Source organism: Herpailurus yagouaroundi, unplaced genomic scaffold, assembly GCF_014898765.1.
Source record: "Herpailurus yagouaroundi ecotype Mexico unplaced genomic scaffold, PumYag 569, whole genome shotgun sequence".
Lineage (NCBI taxonomy): Eukaryota > Metazoa > Chordata > Mammalia > Carnivora > Felidae > Herpailurus > Herpailurus yagouaroundi.
Genome location: NW_024412786.1, coordinates 1,889,245 through 1,903,770, shown reverse-complemented (window position 1 = coordinate 1,903,770; position 14,526 = coordinate 1,889,245). Strand labels below are relative to the sequence as shown.

Sequence of the window (14,526 nt, the reverse complement as noted above, 5' to 3'; positions counted from 1 at the left end):
TGGGGCTCTCGGACCGGCGGCAGTGACTCCGGCCACAATTCAGAAGGGGCTCCTCCTCTCCATCTTTCCCTGTTGTCTTGGGCCCCCCGCCGTTGCGGGAGGGGGGCGTGGGGCCACATTGGGTGGAGTCTGGGGGTGAGCTCAGCTCCCTGTGCGCCGTCCTGACTCCCGGGCCAAAGCCAACTTGGGCTGGAGCCCAGCCCATCGGGGCGCCCCTGTTCCCAGTACCTCGCTTCTGGCACCGCTGCCTCCCCAGCTGTGTGAATCTGCAGTCATCCAATCTGTGATGGCCTGAGGACGGGCGGTTTGACGAGGGGAGAAGTGGGGCCTCGTTTCTGCTGGGAGGGAGCCACCGTCCAGTCCTGAGTCATCGCCTTCCCAGCGCTGGCCTGCTGTTCCCAGGGTGGGCCATAAAAGGCGGTGGCTTTGTGGCCCAGGCAGGCGCCGCGGCCTCCCGGCCGCTTCCCTGGCCTGCTCCTCTCAGCCTTCCTGTTCTAGTTTTCTGCTGATGAGTTTTCTCTCCGGGTGTCCCGTCCCGTGGCTCCCGGAGCCAGCCGCGCGGTGGCGGGCGGCCCCGTCCTCTGGAACCAGCAGCCTGGGATGCTGGCTGGCAGCTGGCACGGGAGTGACCCGGCACCCTCTCCACACCTCTCCTGCTCTGAGCACAGAGAATCTGGTGGTCTGGCGCTTTCCCACCATCTGCACTGGCCTCGGGAGGGCTGATGACCGCCGTGCCCAGGCTCAAGTTCAGACTCCCAGGGGCTTTACTGTCCCCCTCCCCCCACCGGCTTCACCTTACCCCCATGATAGTAGAAACTCCAGCCGGTCGAGAGGCTGCGTCTCATCAGAGCGTCCTGTCTCCCTGGTGTGCTGGGGCAGGAACAAATGCATGTTGCTGCCATGCTGAGTCGACAGAATGTGGGGTTTTCCTTAAGTTTCGATGTCTTACCCCAAGGGTGAAAGCTGGCTTCTGGCCTCAGAGCCAGGTTCGTCTCCGTTCCTGACTCGTGATGCCGTCCTAGGCCACTCGGACCCTCCTGCCGGTGGGGCCTGTGCCAGGAGCCCCGTGTGTTATCCCTTCTGGTCCTCCCTATGACCATAGGAGGAGGAATTGTTTTCTGAATTTCACAGAGGAAACAGTTGTAACAGAAAAGTTAAGGGCTCAGAGGGTTAAGCGTCTGATTTCAGCTCAGGTCATGATCTCGCAGTCCATGAGGTCGAGTCCTGCATCAGTCTCTATGCTGACAACCCTGCTTCGGGTTCTGTGTCTCCTCTCTCTGTTCCTCCCTCTCTCTCTCTCTCTCTCTCTCTCTCTCTCAAAAATAAAGATTTTTTTTTTTTAATTAAAAAATAAAGGGGTGCCTGGGTGGCTCAGTCGGTTGAGCGTCCGACTTCGGCTCAGGTCATGATCTCGCGGTCCATGGGTTTGAGCCCTGCGTCAGGCTCTGTGCCGACAGCTCAGAGCCTGGAGCCTGTTTCGGATTCTGTGTCTCCCTCTCTCTCTGACCCTCCCCCGTTCATGCTCTCTCTCTGTCTCAAAAATAAATAAAAGTTAAAAAAAAAAAACAAAAAAAACTTCAGGTCACAGAAGGGGCGGACGAGGGGAGTCAAACACAGAGCTGTCTTTTTTTTTTTTTTTTTTTTAATGTTTATTATTGAGAGAGACAGAGCATGAGTGGGTTAGGGGTAGAGAGAGAGGGAGCTCCAGGCTCTGAGCTGTCAGCACAGAACCCGATGTGGCTCTGAGATCAGGACCTGAGCCGAAGTCGGAGGCTTAACCGACTGAGCCACCCAGGCGCCCCCAGAGCTGTCTTATTTAAGGGCCTGTGTTCTTCCTGAGCACTGGAGTGGGGAGAGGCCTGGAACGCTGTGGCTTCGGGCACGCAGACAACTCCGAGGTACACTTGAACCAGGGTGAGGTTGGGAGGGGGGGATGCCTGGCAGCCAGAATGTTTATCCAGCCAAACAACTTCACCCCTAGGCGCGCCCACAGTGTTAACTGTTTATCTTAAAGCCCTTGCGATGAGGGCCCGGTTCTGGCCTGAGTGCAGGGAGCCTCTTGGGGAGCTTGGCCATATAGACTTGTATTGGGTCTGTGAGGCTCGGCAGGATGAGAACGGCCGGATACCCCTCTGACGAACCGCCCTGAAGGTTCCTTAACCATGAGGCTGGGGAGGGCTGCCCTCCCACCTCATGGCACTGGTGGTCACTCTGGGCCTTTTCTTGACACTCTGTCCTTTCCTTCTCCCCGCTCTAGAGAATGCATGTCTAAATCCCAGTTTGGTCAGAGGGTAGTGAGCGTGTTGTGCGGGGGATGCTAGAGTCAGGCTGTGAGGACAAAGAGGTTGGTTTGGGCCAGTTTCTGAGAGCAGTGTCCCGGCTGGCTCTTCCCTGTAGGAGCCGTGTACCCTCAGGAGCCTGAGTATACTCTGGGATGTATTTGGTGCTTCTTAGGAGGACCGGCCCACATTTCAGGTGGGAGGTGGCCTGTGGGTAGCGGCTGGTTGAAGAACGGGGAGAAGGAGCCCGGGGACAAGGAGGCCTGCCCAGAATCCCCCAGAGAGGAAGTGATAGTTCCGGGGCTTGGACCGAAGCTTCCCAAAGATTCTTAGGCGATTGTTTTCACGTGGTCGTCTTCCTACCTCTCCTCTCCTCTTGATTCCTAAAAGATGAGAACGAGAACTTTCACACCTTCTGGGGGCAGTGGAAGAGGTGGAAACATTTTGAAGAGGGGGAATTGTAAAACAGGATGCAAATTAAACTGCGGTTACAGAGACGCAAAAATCCGTTGGCTTCAGTCAGTTGTCAGATAGTTTCCGTGGAAAACAGTAGTCCAAAGCTGTCCTGAATGTTCAGTTTGCACCTCTGAACTCAAGGTGGTTGCTCCAGCTCCTTCCATCACGTCTGCATCCCATTCTTCAGGAAGGGAGAAAAGGACAGAGGGCTCATACACCTCTTCATGGTCATTTCTGCCTCAAGAGAGGCTGGGGGGTGCACTCTCAAGCTGTGGGGCCCTGAAATCAGCTAAAGCCAAACAGTTCTGTTATTAAAGGAAGAGTTCCAGTTAGCAGTCTTTGCTGCAGATGTCCATGTTCACCAAAGGGCTTTAACTGGACGGTGGAAAACAGCAGAGAACGGAGGGAAGAGCTACTTCATTTTAGGGAACGTGGAAGACCTAAGCGAGGGGAGGCGGTGTGTGACACGTCATAGGCTGCCGTAGAGCAGGGGCCAGCAAAGTTTTTCTGAAGGGTCAGAATTAATATTTTTGGCTTTGCAGGCCTGTGGTCTGTGGCCTGACAGCTGAACTTTGCTATTGTAGACAAAAGCCACCACAGACCGTACCGAGGAGCGTGGCTGCATGCCAATAAAACTGTTTTGAGAGAGAGAGAGAGAGAGAGAGAGCAGGGGAGGGGCAGAGAGGAAGAGAATCCCAAGCAGGCTCCTCACTGTCGACACTGAGTCCGATGCAGGGCTCGATCTCACCAACTGTGAGATCATGCCCTGATCCCAAATCAGGAGGCAGACGCTTAACCGGCTGAGCCACGCAGGCGCCCCCCCCCCCCACTCCCCGCCGTAAAATTTGTATTTGCAGAACAGGTGATGGGCGAGCTGTGGTCTGCCAACCCCTGTTGCGGAGAATAAATGAGACTCCTGCAGAATGGGGGGCCTGGCGTGAGCACCGCACGAGTAGCGGCTGCAGGTGTGGTGGCTGTTACCGTCTCTGTCGTCCCAGGGCATCCAGCTAGCAGGTGGCAGCCCCCCCCCCCCCCCGAGTCTCTGCTCTCGCTATGCCGGTCTCTCCCCCTCACTCTCGCCCTGATCTGAGCCGCTTCAGAGCTCAGGCTCTGACTTCTTTTGCATGACTTATTTGTGCTCCGGGCCAGGTGCTGCGTGGGCGAGGGTGCCACAGGGGTGGGGTGCCACACAGTGGGGGCCTGACGCCCCTGCCCTCAGGGTGCCGGACTGGCCCCGTGAGTACACGGAAACGTAGCTGACCCCGGGCTGAGTCGGGAGGAGAGCCATCCGAGCAGCCTGGGCCTCGGTGCCCCCGCCTCACCCTGCTCCTCCCGCCTCCCCCCACAGGGTACGACTTCGCGGCCGTCCTGGAGTGGTTCGCCGAGCGGGTGGACCGCATCATCCTGCTCTTCGACGCCCACAAGCTGGACATCTCTGACGAGTTCTCGGAGGTCATCAAGGCCCTCAAGAACCACGAGGACAAGATCCGCGTGGTGCTGAACAAGGCCGACCAGATCGAGACCCAGCAGCTGATGCGGGTCTACGGGGCTCTCATGTGGTCCCTGGGGAAGATCATCAACACCCCCGAGGTGGTCAGGGTCTACATCGGCTCCTTCTGGTCCCACCCGCTCCTCATCCCCGACAATCGCAAGCTCTTTGAGGCCGAGGAGCAGGACCTCTTCAAAGACATCCAGTCTCTGCCCCGAAACGCCGCCCTCAGGAAGCTCAATGACCTGATCAAGAGGGCACGGCTGGCCAAGGTAAATGGGGCGGGGGCGTGGGCAGGGGGGGAGGTGGTCCGCTGCTGGAGGGGGCCCGAGGGGGCCTGGGACTGCCACTCGGGGCCCCAGGATTGGGCTGCCGTGGCTTTCGGGACACCCGAGTCCCATCCGGGCAGACCCACAGCCACACGCCTACGTTGCGCCGTGTCTGAACGAGTCCCCTCTACGCCCATGGGTGCAACCTCTTCTCAACGGAGTCTTGATGCCTGTGGACACCAGGTGGGAAGATAGCACTGTGCCAAGGGGCAGCCTGGGAACTGGAGAGCAGGTGGGGGCGCAGTCCTTGTTGGCTTCCCTCCCAGGCCTGTGGAGCGCTTAGCACACGCTGGGCGCCGGGGACACAGTGGGGACTGCCACGCACGGTCCCTGCCCTTCCGGCACTCACCAGTCGTACTGCGAAAGCAGAACACGCAAAGACAAATAAAGCCCAGTTTATTTGTGTGGCCATGGTGCGTTGCAGCAGCAGGCGACCGCGAGGCCTCAGGTGGGAGCTGATGCGTGAGCCGGGACAGGTGAGAGCTGGTGGAGAGATGGGGCGCAAGCCTGCGGGCCCAGGGAGAACCCGGGTGGCCTCAGCCCCCAGAGGCCTGTGAACCGTCCCCAGTGCTCTGTGGAAACGCAGGGCCTGCCGACACCCGCCGGCGGCGTCGGAACTGCTCACGAGCCTGGGATCTCGGCGCCTGGCCAAGCACCTCCCTGAGACCCCAGCGTGGGTGGGGCTGGGAAGCAAAGGTCGGTGCCACCAGTGGACCCTTGGGACACAGAGGGGCAGAGCGTGTCCCCTGATGTGGCATAGCAGCACGTCGTGAGCCTGCCTGGATACGTCCTCAGGCCGCGTCAGTGCCCGTGTGAGGGTCACGGATCCTTGGGGCTCAGCGCTCGGCTTCGGCCCGAGCCTGTCGGTGATGGCTGCCGAGCAGGGACCCTGTGCATCACCCCCTCCCTGGAGCAGTGGCCACGGAGGGCAGGGGGTTTTACACCCGCCCCTGGCTCATGGAGGAATAGGAGGGTGTTCTGTGGGTGTTAGGGCTTCGGTGAAGGCGGTCCCATGGCCTGTGAAACCCTCGCCCTGGGCTCCCGACACGGTGGCTCACGGTATCCCATCTGGAGGTCTGAAGTCAGGTAGCATGTGGGTGCTCACTATCGTAAGTAATAAGAACTGACCCTTCATCATTTACCACTGGTCCCTGTCTCCACCCTGGTTACCCACAGTGCTCACGGGCCCTTCTGGAGCGTGCTAGAAGTGCAGTCCTCAGGCCCTACCCGGCACGACCGAACTGTCTGCACTTGAACACCATCCCCTGGTGGTCCGTATGCACAGTAACGTGCAGGAGCCTGCTCTGGGGGATACAGGCTGCACAGTTTTCTAGATCTCTCACTTCGGGACCTTTCCCAGTGAGTGGAGTCGGTTCTGAGAAAAGGACCCATGAGAAAACCCGCTTCACTGGCCCCCGGTCTCTCCCGTTTCCAGGCTGCGGGGAAGGGCGGCTCTGGTCTCTCCTTGTCCAGCCTCCTGTTGGCAGGGCCGCCTGTGTTCTCGCGCAGCCTCCTTCTAGGATACAACAAAGGGCAGACTCTTTGCTCATCCACAGAAATGGTGTTGTAATCACCCGGCCGACAGGCACATTGAGTCACCGTGCCCGGAAAACCCCGGGGCCTCCCATCTTGTCCCGCACCTGCGGTTTCTAGACCGTTTCCTTTTCCTGGAGTGAGTGGCTCTCTGCGCCAGGCCTGTGATAGGCGGAGCAGTGACTGCCACTCTCTTTGACAGGCCTGCTGCCCTCAGGCGGTTCTCAGCCAGGCTCTCAGCCTGGGGCAGGGCAGGGCCAGGCCCCTGGAGGGGTTTTGATGGAGTAGAGCTGGCAGTCGGGAGAAGGAGGGTGAGGCCGGCTGGCTACAGCCCTTCACGGCTGGACAGTACCTGGCAAGGCAGAGGGATCTGAGGGCCAGGGCCCTGGGAGGGTTGTGGGCGTCACCAGCCCGCCGTGGGGAAGTGAAGGGTGTGCCCCTAACTGGCGAAGGTCTAAGTAAGGTATTGAGCTTAGATAAACTTCAAAACATCTGGGAAAAGCCTTAGGTGGTTTTCCTAATCCTTAGTCATCCTGAGCCATCAGGGTGGTCAACTGAGCATAACTCCAGCCATGTTGAAGTTTTGTGAACTTGACATCATCAGCCACACGTTTGCACATGCAGGATGGGATGGCAGGGCTCTGCTCGGCTTGTACGGCGTGCCCCTCATCTCTGCTGCGTGGAGGGGTGGCTGGGGGGTGCCCGGTGCCACAGAGAACACGGGCTGTGGTCTGCTTTGGGCAGCGTCCCCAGTTACAGTCCCAGCCTTCTGGGGCGGCCCCCACGCAGGTCCCCCCCTGACAGGGTGTCCGGGACGCGCCTGACGTCCGCCCCTTCCTGTCTTTCCAGGTCCACGCCTACATCATCAGCTCCCTCAAGAAGGAGATGCCCAATGTGTTCGGTAAAGAGAGCAAGAAGAAAGAGCTGGTGAACAACCTGGGAGAGATCTACCAAAAGATCGAGCGGGAGCACCAGATCTCCCCCGGCGACTTCCCAAGCCTCCGCAAGATGCAGGTGTGGCCACCCGGCGCACCCCGCATGTACCCTCTGTGGGCGCTGGGGTGTCGGAGTGAGACGGTGGCGGGGGGAGGCGGGGGGGGATGCCGGGGCAGTGGTTCTGGAGGGAATGCAGCTTCTTGGGGTGGGGCCTCCCCAAATGGAAGCAGCTGAGTCAGTCAGCAGCACCCCACCCGAATCAGAAGTCGACCCGGCCGTGACACCACGAAGGGGAATGCGGTGACTCACCCTGCACGGCGGGGGGAGGGCGGCGGGCCAGGCATTCCAGCACCGTCCTCCCCACGGCCCTTCAGGGAAGGTACCTCTGCCCCGCAGCCTGGGGAGCCGAGGCCGAGGGGCTGCCAAGCGGTCGGGGCCGAGACCTGGAACCAGCTCTTTGGCTTGGGATCCCTTGCTCCCCCCACCCCGCCTGGAGTCTGCAAGGGCCCGGGCCAGCCCCCCCCACCCCCACCCCCTCTGCCTACCACAGGAGCTCCTGCAGACTCAGGACTTCAGCAAGTTCCAGGCCTTGAAACCCAAGCTGCTGGACACGGTGGACGACATGCTGGCCAACGACATCGCCCGGCTGATGGTCATGGTGCGCCAGGAGGAGTCCCTGATGCCCTCCCAGGCCGTGAAGGGCGGCGCCTTTGAAGGCACCATGAACGGGCCCTTTGGGCACGGCTACGGTGAGGGGGCCGGTGAGGGCATCGACGACGTGGAGTGGGTGGTGGGCAAGGACAAGCCCACCTACGACGAGATCTTCTACACGCTGTCGCCCGTCAACGGCAAGATCACGGGCGCCAACGCCAAGAAGGAGATGGTGAAGTCCAAGCTGCCCAATACGGTGCTGGGGAAGATCTGGAAGCTGGCCGATGTGGACAAGGACGGGCTGCTGGATGACGAGGAGTTTGCCCTGGCCAACCACCTCATCAAAGTCAAGCTGGAGGGCCACGAGCTGCCTGCCGACCTGCCCCCGCACCTGATCCCGCCCTCCAAGCGGAGGCACGAGTGACCGTGACCGCCGCGCCCGCCTGGCCAGGCAGAGACTGGGGGGAGGGGAAGGGTCACCAGCTCTCAAGGTCCATAAAGACTGAGCGATGTTTCCTCAGCTCTTGAAAAGGAAAACCATCATCTTTCTTTTAAGGCTGTTCCTGGGCCCAGCAGGGAGGCGGGTGATACTCGCATGTGAATGATGGAATTTTGTGCACAAGAACTATGGATATTTTTAATATATAACGTCAGAGGCAGCGTTCTTTCTTGCCTCCTCCGTCTGACAGCCCCGCACACAAGCCTCTGTCCTCTCCTGTCCCGCCGTACGGCCCGTGCCCACCCTGGCTTGCCCCCCACCCGGCAGCTGCGGGGGTGCCCCGGGGCCGTGTGCAGACAGGCGCCCCAGGATCCCAGCTTGTCGCTGAACTGAGCGCAGCTTCGCTGGGCCGGTGGCTTCCTTCCCTGTGCGGCTCCGCCGCCTCCCCGTGCTCCTGGATTGGGTTGGTTCTGGTGCCTTCTTCTTTGCCCTCCGTGGTGGCCCCCTATGCACAGGCCCTGCTCTGTGCTCTCCTGTCCCACCCCGCTCCCCCCGCTTGGCAGGCCCAACTACCTTTCTCGTGGGGTCCGGGGGATGAGTAGGTATGCGAGAACGTTTCCCAGAAAAACATAGAAGCTAGCTTTGTTCTGTAAAGTGACGCCTCTCATACTTGACCGAGTGTTTCAGTAACTTCCTAACCACTTGTTCAGAAGCTGTGATTTTGTCCCCTTTCCCACACTCCCAAGTAGGGGCGGTCCCACCCAAGAGCCGTTGGATGCACAGAGCACACCCCGTCGGGGGCCCAAGAGCCGGTGTTTCTTGCTTCTCCCTTCCACTTGCCTGGAACATTCTGGTGTGCCTCCTCCCCCACCTTGGATGGGTGGCGGGCCCCGACGAAGCCAGCATGGCTTAGCGTTCCGGCCTGGGCCTTGCGTCCAGACAGCAGAGACCAGGGACGACCCAGCCCCCCCTTCCTCGTACCCGCACTCGAGGAGGCCCTCTCCTACCCTCCTTCCGTCGTCGTCCCATCGAGCAGAGGAGGGCGGCGTGTTGTCTCGGATGCCCTTACAATAACCTCCCTCCAGGCTGAGCAGTGAGGGACCCGAGGCAGCGAGCCACCAGATCAGGTGGCCCCATCAGCTTTGCCAGCACGGCCTCGGGGGGCCTGGCCACACTGGCGGGTGTCCCCGTCACTGGTGGGGGGGGGGGGGCAGGCTTCCCACCAGGCACTCCCCAGGTAGGTCTCAGGGACTCCTCCATCTGACCTCTTCGACTCCCCCTCCCCCCCCCCCCCCAGCCCCATGCCTCCAGTACTGCTCTCTCTGGGCCTCCGCTGGGTCTGAGTCACTGGCACTGACCTTGTCACCTGCCGCTGGCTCCGGCGCGCCGTTCTGTGCAGTATCCAGTGAGGGTGGGGGCAGCCTCCCGGTCCGGAAGTCACTGTCAAGGTGCCATGGCCCATCCACACTTACTTGTGGGAAGAAAAAGCAACCGAAGGTAACTTCTTTTCTTGCATTAAAAAACATTTAATCGTGCCGAAGGTGGCTTTTGGTGCTTCGTCGTCTCTTCCAGGGGCCTGCACCCCACAGCGGCGGCTGGGACACCGGCAGGGCATCTGGAGGGCCGAGGTGCCAGCGGGGACAGATCGGCAAGCCTGACGGTGCAGAGGTGGTCCTTGTCCCGTAGAGCGAGGCCTGTAATGGGGCTGACGACCCCCCTTTCCTTGTGCCAGGTGGGGGCTGCGCGGGCAGAGTTGGTTTGTGGGGGGAGGATGGGGGGTGAAGAAGTCAGGGAAAGTTCTGGTGACTGAGGACGAGGCCGGCCTCCAAGGGGCTGGGGTGAAGGTGCCTGCTTTCTACGACCTTCTCCGCTTCTCCAACCGGGGCCCCTCCCTGGCCTTGGACTCTAGGCACTGGGAGGGGTCAAGGAGACAAGGGCTTACTGAGCCCCACACTAAGCCCCGGGGGTGGTTCAGAGACCGTGAAGCCCGCGCTCTGGAGACAGACCCAGCAGACACACTGGCGACAAAAGCACAATTCTGAAGGGTGGGGCCGGCCAGCGTCAGACCGGGGGACTGATGGTACCGGCAGAGGGAAGAGCGACAAATCGGGAGCTGATGTGCCACGGAAGCTGGGACGTTTTAGGCGCAGTCAGGGTGGAGACAGCTCCGGGCCGGCGCATCTGTGACAAAGGCAGGACACAAACAGGTCCCCGTGGGTTTTGAGGGCCAGGTTGTATGCTGCAGCTCGTGTGGCGGACGTCCTGTCTGATGGCCGGTAGCTGAGGGAGCAGGGGGTCGCCAGCCCCCCAGTTAACCGCTCAGGTTTGCCTTGACCTTCATGACCCAGGAGGTTACTATTCCCCATTTCACAGCCAGGAACTGGAGACTCAGGAGGACTGGGAACGCAAGCATAGAGGTGTGGGACTCAAACGCAGGCTGCCCAACTCCAGAGCACGAGCTCTCGAAAGTAGCCTTTAAATGTTTATTTTGGGGTGCTTGGGGGGCTCCGTTGGTTAAGTATCCGACTTCGAATCAGGTCTTGATCTTGCAATTCGTGAGTTCGAGCCCCGCATCGGGCTCTGTGCTGACAGCTCAAAGCCTGGAGCCTGCTTCGGATTCTGTGTCTCCCTCTCTCTCTCTCTCTCTCTCTCTCTCTCTCTGCCCCTCCCCCACGTGTTATGTCTGTCTGTCTCTCTCTCTCATAAATACACATTAAAAACTAATAAAAAAATAAAAATGTTTATTTTGAGACAGAGCCCAGGGGAGAGGCAGAGAGGTGAGCGAGAATCCCAAGCAGGCTCCGCACTGTCAGCGCAGAGCCTGACTCGGGGCTCGATCTCATGAACCTCACGATCTCAGATCATGACCTGAGCTGAAACCAAGAATCGGATGCTTAACCGACTGAGCCACCCAGGTACCCCCGAAAGTAGCCTTGAAAAAGGAAAAGCTCACACCTTGCTGTGCCCCCAACTCTGAGCTATAGACTCGCGTTTGAGAAACCCACACTGGAGGTTAAATGCTGTCACTCCAGCCCAGGGCCTTGAAGGCTCAGTCAGTTAAGCGTCCGACTCTTGATCTCTGCTCAGGTCATGATCTCACAGTTCGTGGGTTCCAGCCCCGGGTCAGGCTCTGTGCTGACAGTGCAGAACCTGCTTGGGATTCTTTCTCCCTCTCTCTGCCCCTCCCTCCCTCCCTCTCTCTCAAAAATAAAACATAAAGGGCGCCTGGGTGGCTCAGTTGGTTAAGCATCCGACTTCGGCTCAGATCAGGATCTCGCGGTCCGTGAGTTCGAGCCCCGCGTCGGGCTCTGTGCTGGCAGCTCAGCCTGGAGCCTGCTTCCGATTCTGTGTCTCCCTCTCTCTCTCTCTGCCCCTTCCCTGCTCACTCACACACACGAGTGCTCTCTCTCTCAAAAAATAAACATAAAAATTAATAAATAAATAAGACACAAACACACACCAGCTGAGAAAGCACACAGAGGTCAGGCCTCGGGTCAGACAGCCCCAGTTAGAATCCACTCTGCCACTTTCTGGAACTCTGCCTCTCCTCTCTTGAGACTATTTCTTCCTGCGCCAAATGCAATGACCCCAGCTTCACAGAGGCGGGGGCCCCTGGGGTACCAGCTCCATTGACCCACCGTGGTTGATGGGGGGGGGGTGGTAAGAGTGGGTGCAGGGAGCCTAGCACCCCACCCAACTCCCAGAACAAAGCAGGCAGGACCCACCCTTCCCTGAAGCAGCTCGCAGACGGGGTGGCGCCCAGGGGCCAGAGGGACGGTGGCCAAGGGGGCTCGGGGCCTGGCTTCCTGTGCGCCCAGAGGGATTGATAATTATAAAACCACGTGGGGCTGCAGCCGCCGTGGAGCGTGGGAGCCCCTATAGCGTGTTGGAGCAGCACAGACAAGGTTTTTGGAAGGAAAAACCAGGATGATGAAATCACCATATGTCCACCCATTTGGAGCTTTGGACTTTTCAAAGGACACACCCCTGGTGTGCTGGGGAGGGCGGGGGAGCGGGCACGTGGGGCTGCCAAGACTAGCTCGGGGAGTGGGGACCCCCGACCCCACCATTTCTATCAGGCCTTCCCCCAAAGCCACCCCAATAGACACACGGTGAAATAGAACCCGAGTGCCCGAGCAGCGCGACACGGCTTTCTGTGAGCTCTGCGGGCCCCCCCCCACCCCACCCCGCCAACCCCAACCACACTCTCTTCCCATCAGACGTGCTCCAGTGACATCGGTGGCCATTCTGTGTACCATTTGCCCCTCACACCCAAGCTGGGCAGTTCTCCCTTGGGCACAGACGGTGGCCCGGAGAGGGACTTGCCCAAGGCCACATGTCGGTCAACAGTAGGCATGGCTGTGTGACCCCGCAGCCAGCCTCTCGTGGGGAAGGAGTGGGTCACTGCTTCTGCCGGGGCCAAGGGCAAGGGCAGTCTGCCACTCTAGCGAGCCCTTCAGGACCATCTGCCGAGAGCGGCCTCCCGAGCAGGTTGTCCTCTGAATCTCACTCGACCTTGGGGAAAGGGGAGCCACGGACCAGGCTTGGGACGCCCATGATGCGGCTGTGAATGCCAGAGGCCCTGGAGCCTGTCTCTCGCTTCCGGTCCCCTCCCAGACCCAGAGGGCTGTGCTCTGGGGGTCGAAGAAGCTGGGTTCCCTCCCACTCACCTGGGGCCTCCTTACCCGGGCGGCCTCTTTTCCCTGCTAGGCCCGGGTCTCACCATCCAAGGCCCTTCACAGAAGACTATGTCAGGTTCACTGCAGTTCGGTTTTCCTCGCCCCTGTCCCTGGGTTCTGGGCGCTACGCCCTGCCCTTCCCCAGCCGGGCACTGGCCTGGAACCTGGATAAGGAGGGAAGTCTAGCACCACCCCCCCGCCCCCTCCCCAGCCTCAGGTATTACTCGATTAAGGGAGGGTAATAATAACCCCTCCTTGTGAAGATAACAGATCCACAGTCACTTTGAAATGCGAAGGCGCACCATAGGAGTGTAAGGTGTTATCGAGGTGATCTGTGCCCCACAAGGCTGGGTGAGAGAGAGTGCCCGCACTTCAGTATCAAAGGGACTCATGGGGGAAGAGGTTATGAGGGGAACAGGTGCCCCTCCCTCGGGGTGGGCCTCCCGCAAGCAGTGACCAAGAAGGCAGTGGGAAGCGGGGAAGCGGGGGAAGTGGGGGGGGGGTCTCCTCTTCAGACTCATCCGCTGAGCACCCGCCGAGCTGGGTCAGGATCCTGGCCCCCACACAGGGCTCCCTGGGACAAGGTCTCCGTGGCCCTGGTGGTCCGGCTCACACAAGCTCACAGACCTGGATCTACTGGGGCAAAGCAGCACCTCGTACAAGAACTTGCGACTGTCAGGGCTGGAGGACAGGATGCTTGTGGAGGCTGGAGCGGGAGTTCGGGCACAGACGGAGCCTTGAAAGGCTTTCTGACCCTGCAGCTGCAGGGGAGTGGGCAGGGCAACCCACCCCCTTTTACAGACAAGGAAACTGAGGCTGAGAACAAGGATGTGACAAAAGCAAATACAGGACCAAATAGAATCAGGTACCAGATGGGCTGGGAGTGCCGAGTGCCAGTCCCAGCTCTGCCCCATGCAGGCCTCGGCAGGACTCCGCTTTTGCTGCATGGGACTCAGTTTCCCCTCTGCCTGTGCTATGTGGGGACGGAGTCTTTTTTTTTTTTTTTAAGATTTTTATTTTTTTTAAGCATTCTTCTTTCTTTTCTTTTCTTTTCTTTTTTTTTTTTTTTTTTTTTGAGCGTATTTATTTATTTTTTAGAAAGAGAGAGAACGCGAGCAGGGTAGGGGCGGGGAGAAAGGAACAGGGAGAATCCCAAGCAGGCTGCATGCTGTCAGCACAGAGCTGGATGCGGGGCTCTAACTCACAAACTGTGAGATTGTGACCTAAGTCAAGAGTCAAGAGTTCACTTAACTGACTGAGCCCCCCCAGGCACCCTAAGATTTTTATTTTTTTAAAGCAATCCCTACACCCAATGTGGGGCTTGAACTTACAACCCCAAGATCAACAGTCGCATGCTCATCACAGCCGGGTGCCCCTATGGTGATGGTTTTTACAGGGACCCCCCAGTTAATGGCAGGAGTTCCAGACATTCGGGTCACCATAAGGTGGGTTGAGCCAGCCAGTCCCCCCTGTGGGGATGGAATCTTAAGGGCCTGACGATAGCCTGAGAATTCAGCATTCCCAGAGGCTTAGGGACTTGGCCAGAGGTCACACGAGGAGTGATCCAGGACCCAGAGGCCTCACCCAATGGGCCCGTGACTGCTGGCCCCTGGGGGCTGTGGCGGCCTGGGGTCAGGGAGTCAGGGTGTCCAAGGGCAGCAGCGGGAAGTAGCCCATCTTCCCACCCAGGACACTTTCGCTCCCCCCTACTGCTCTAGGAGATGGGCACTTGGTC

At 59.5% G+C, this 14,526-nt stretch overlaps 1 protein-coding gene across 1 annotated transcript in view; it reads left to right on the top strand.

Annotated features, from left to right (window-relative positions):
• The window catches only part of EHD1 (EH domain containing 1), a 23,801-nt gene extending 14,153 nt beyond the window's left edge, over positions 1–9,648 (top strand). The window contains exons 4-6 of the mRNA XM_040465932.1: positions 4,084–4,496; positions 6,936–7,100; positions 7,573–9,648. Of these exons, the coding sequence (XP_040321866.1) occupies positions 4,084–4,496; positions 6,936–7,100; positions 7,573–8,097 (1,103 nt within the window). The 3' untranslated portion in view covers positions 8,098–9,648. The remainder of the gene's footprint in view (positions 1–4,083; positions 4,497–6,935; positions 7,101–7,572) is intronic.
• The last annotated feature ends 4,878 nt before the right edge of the window (positions 9,649–14,526 follow it).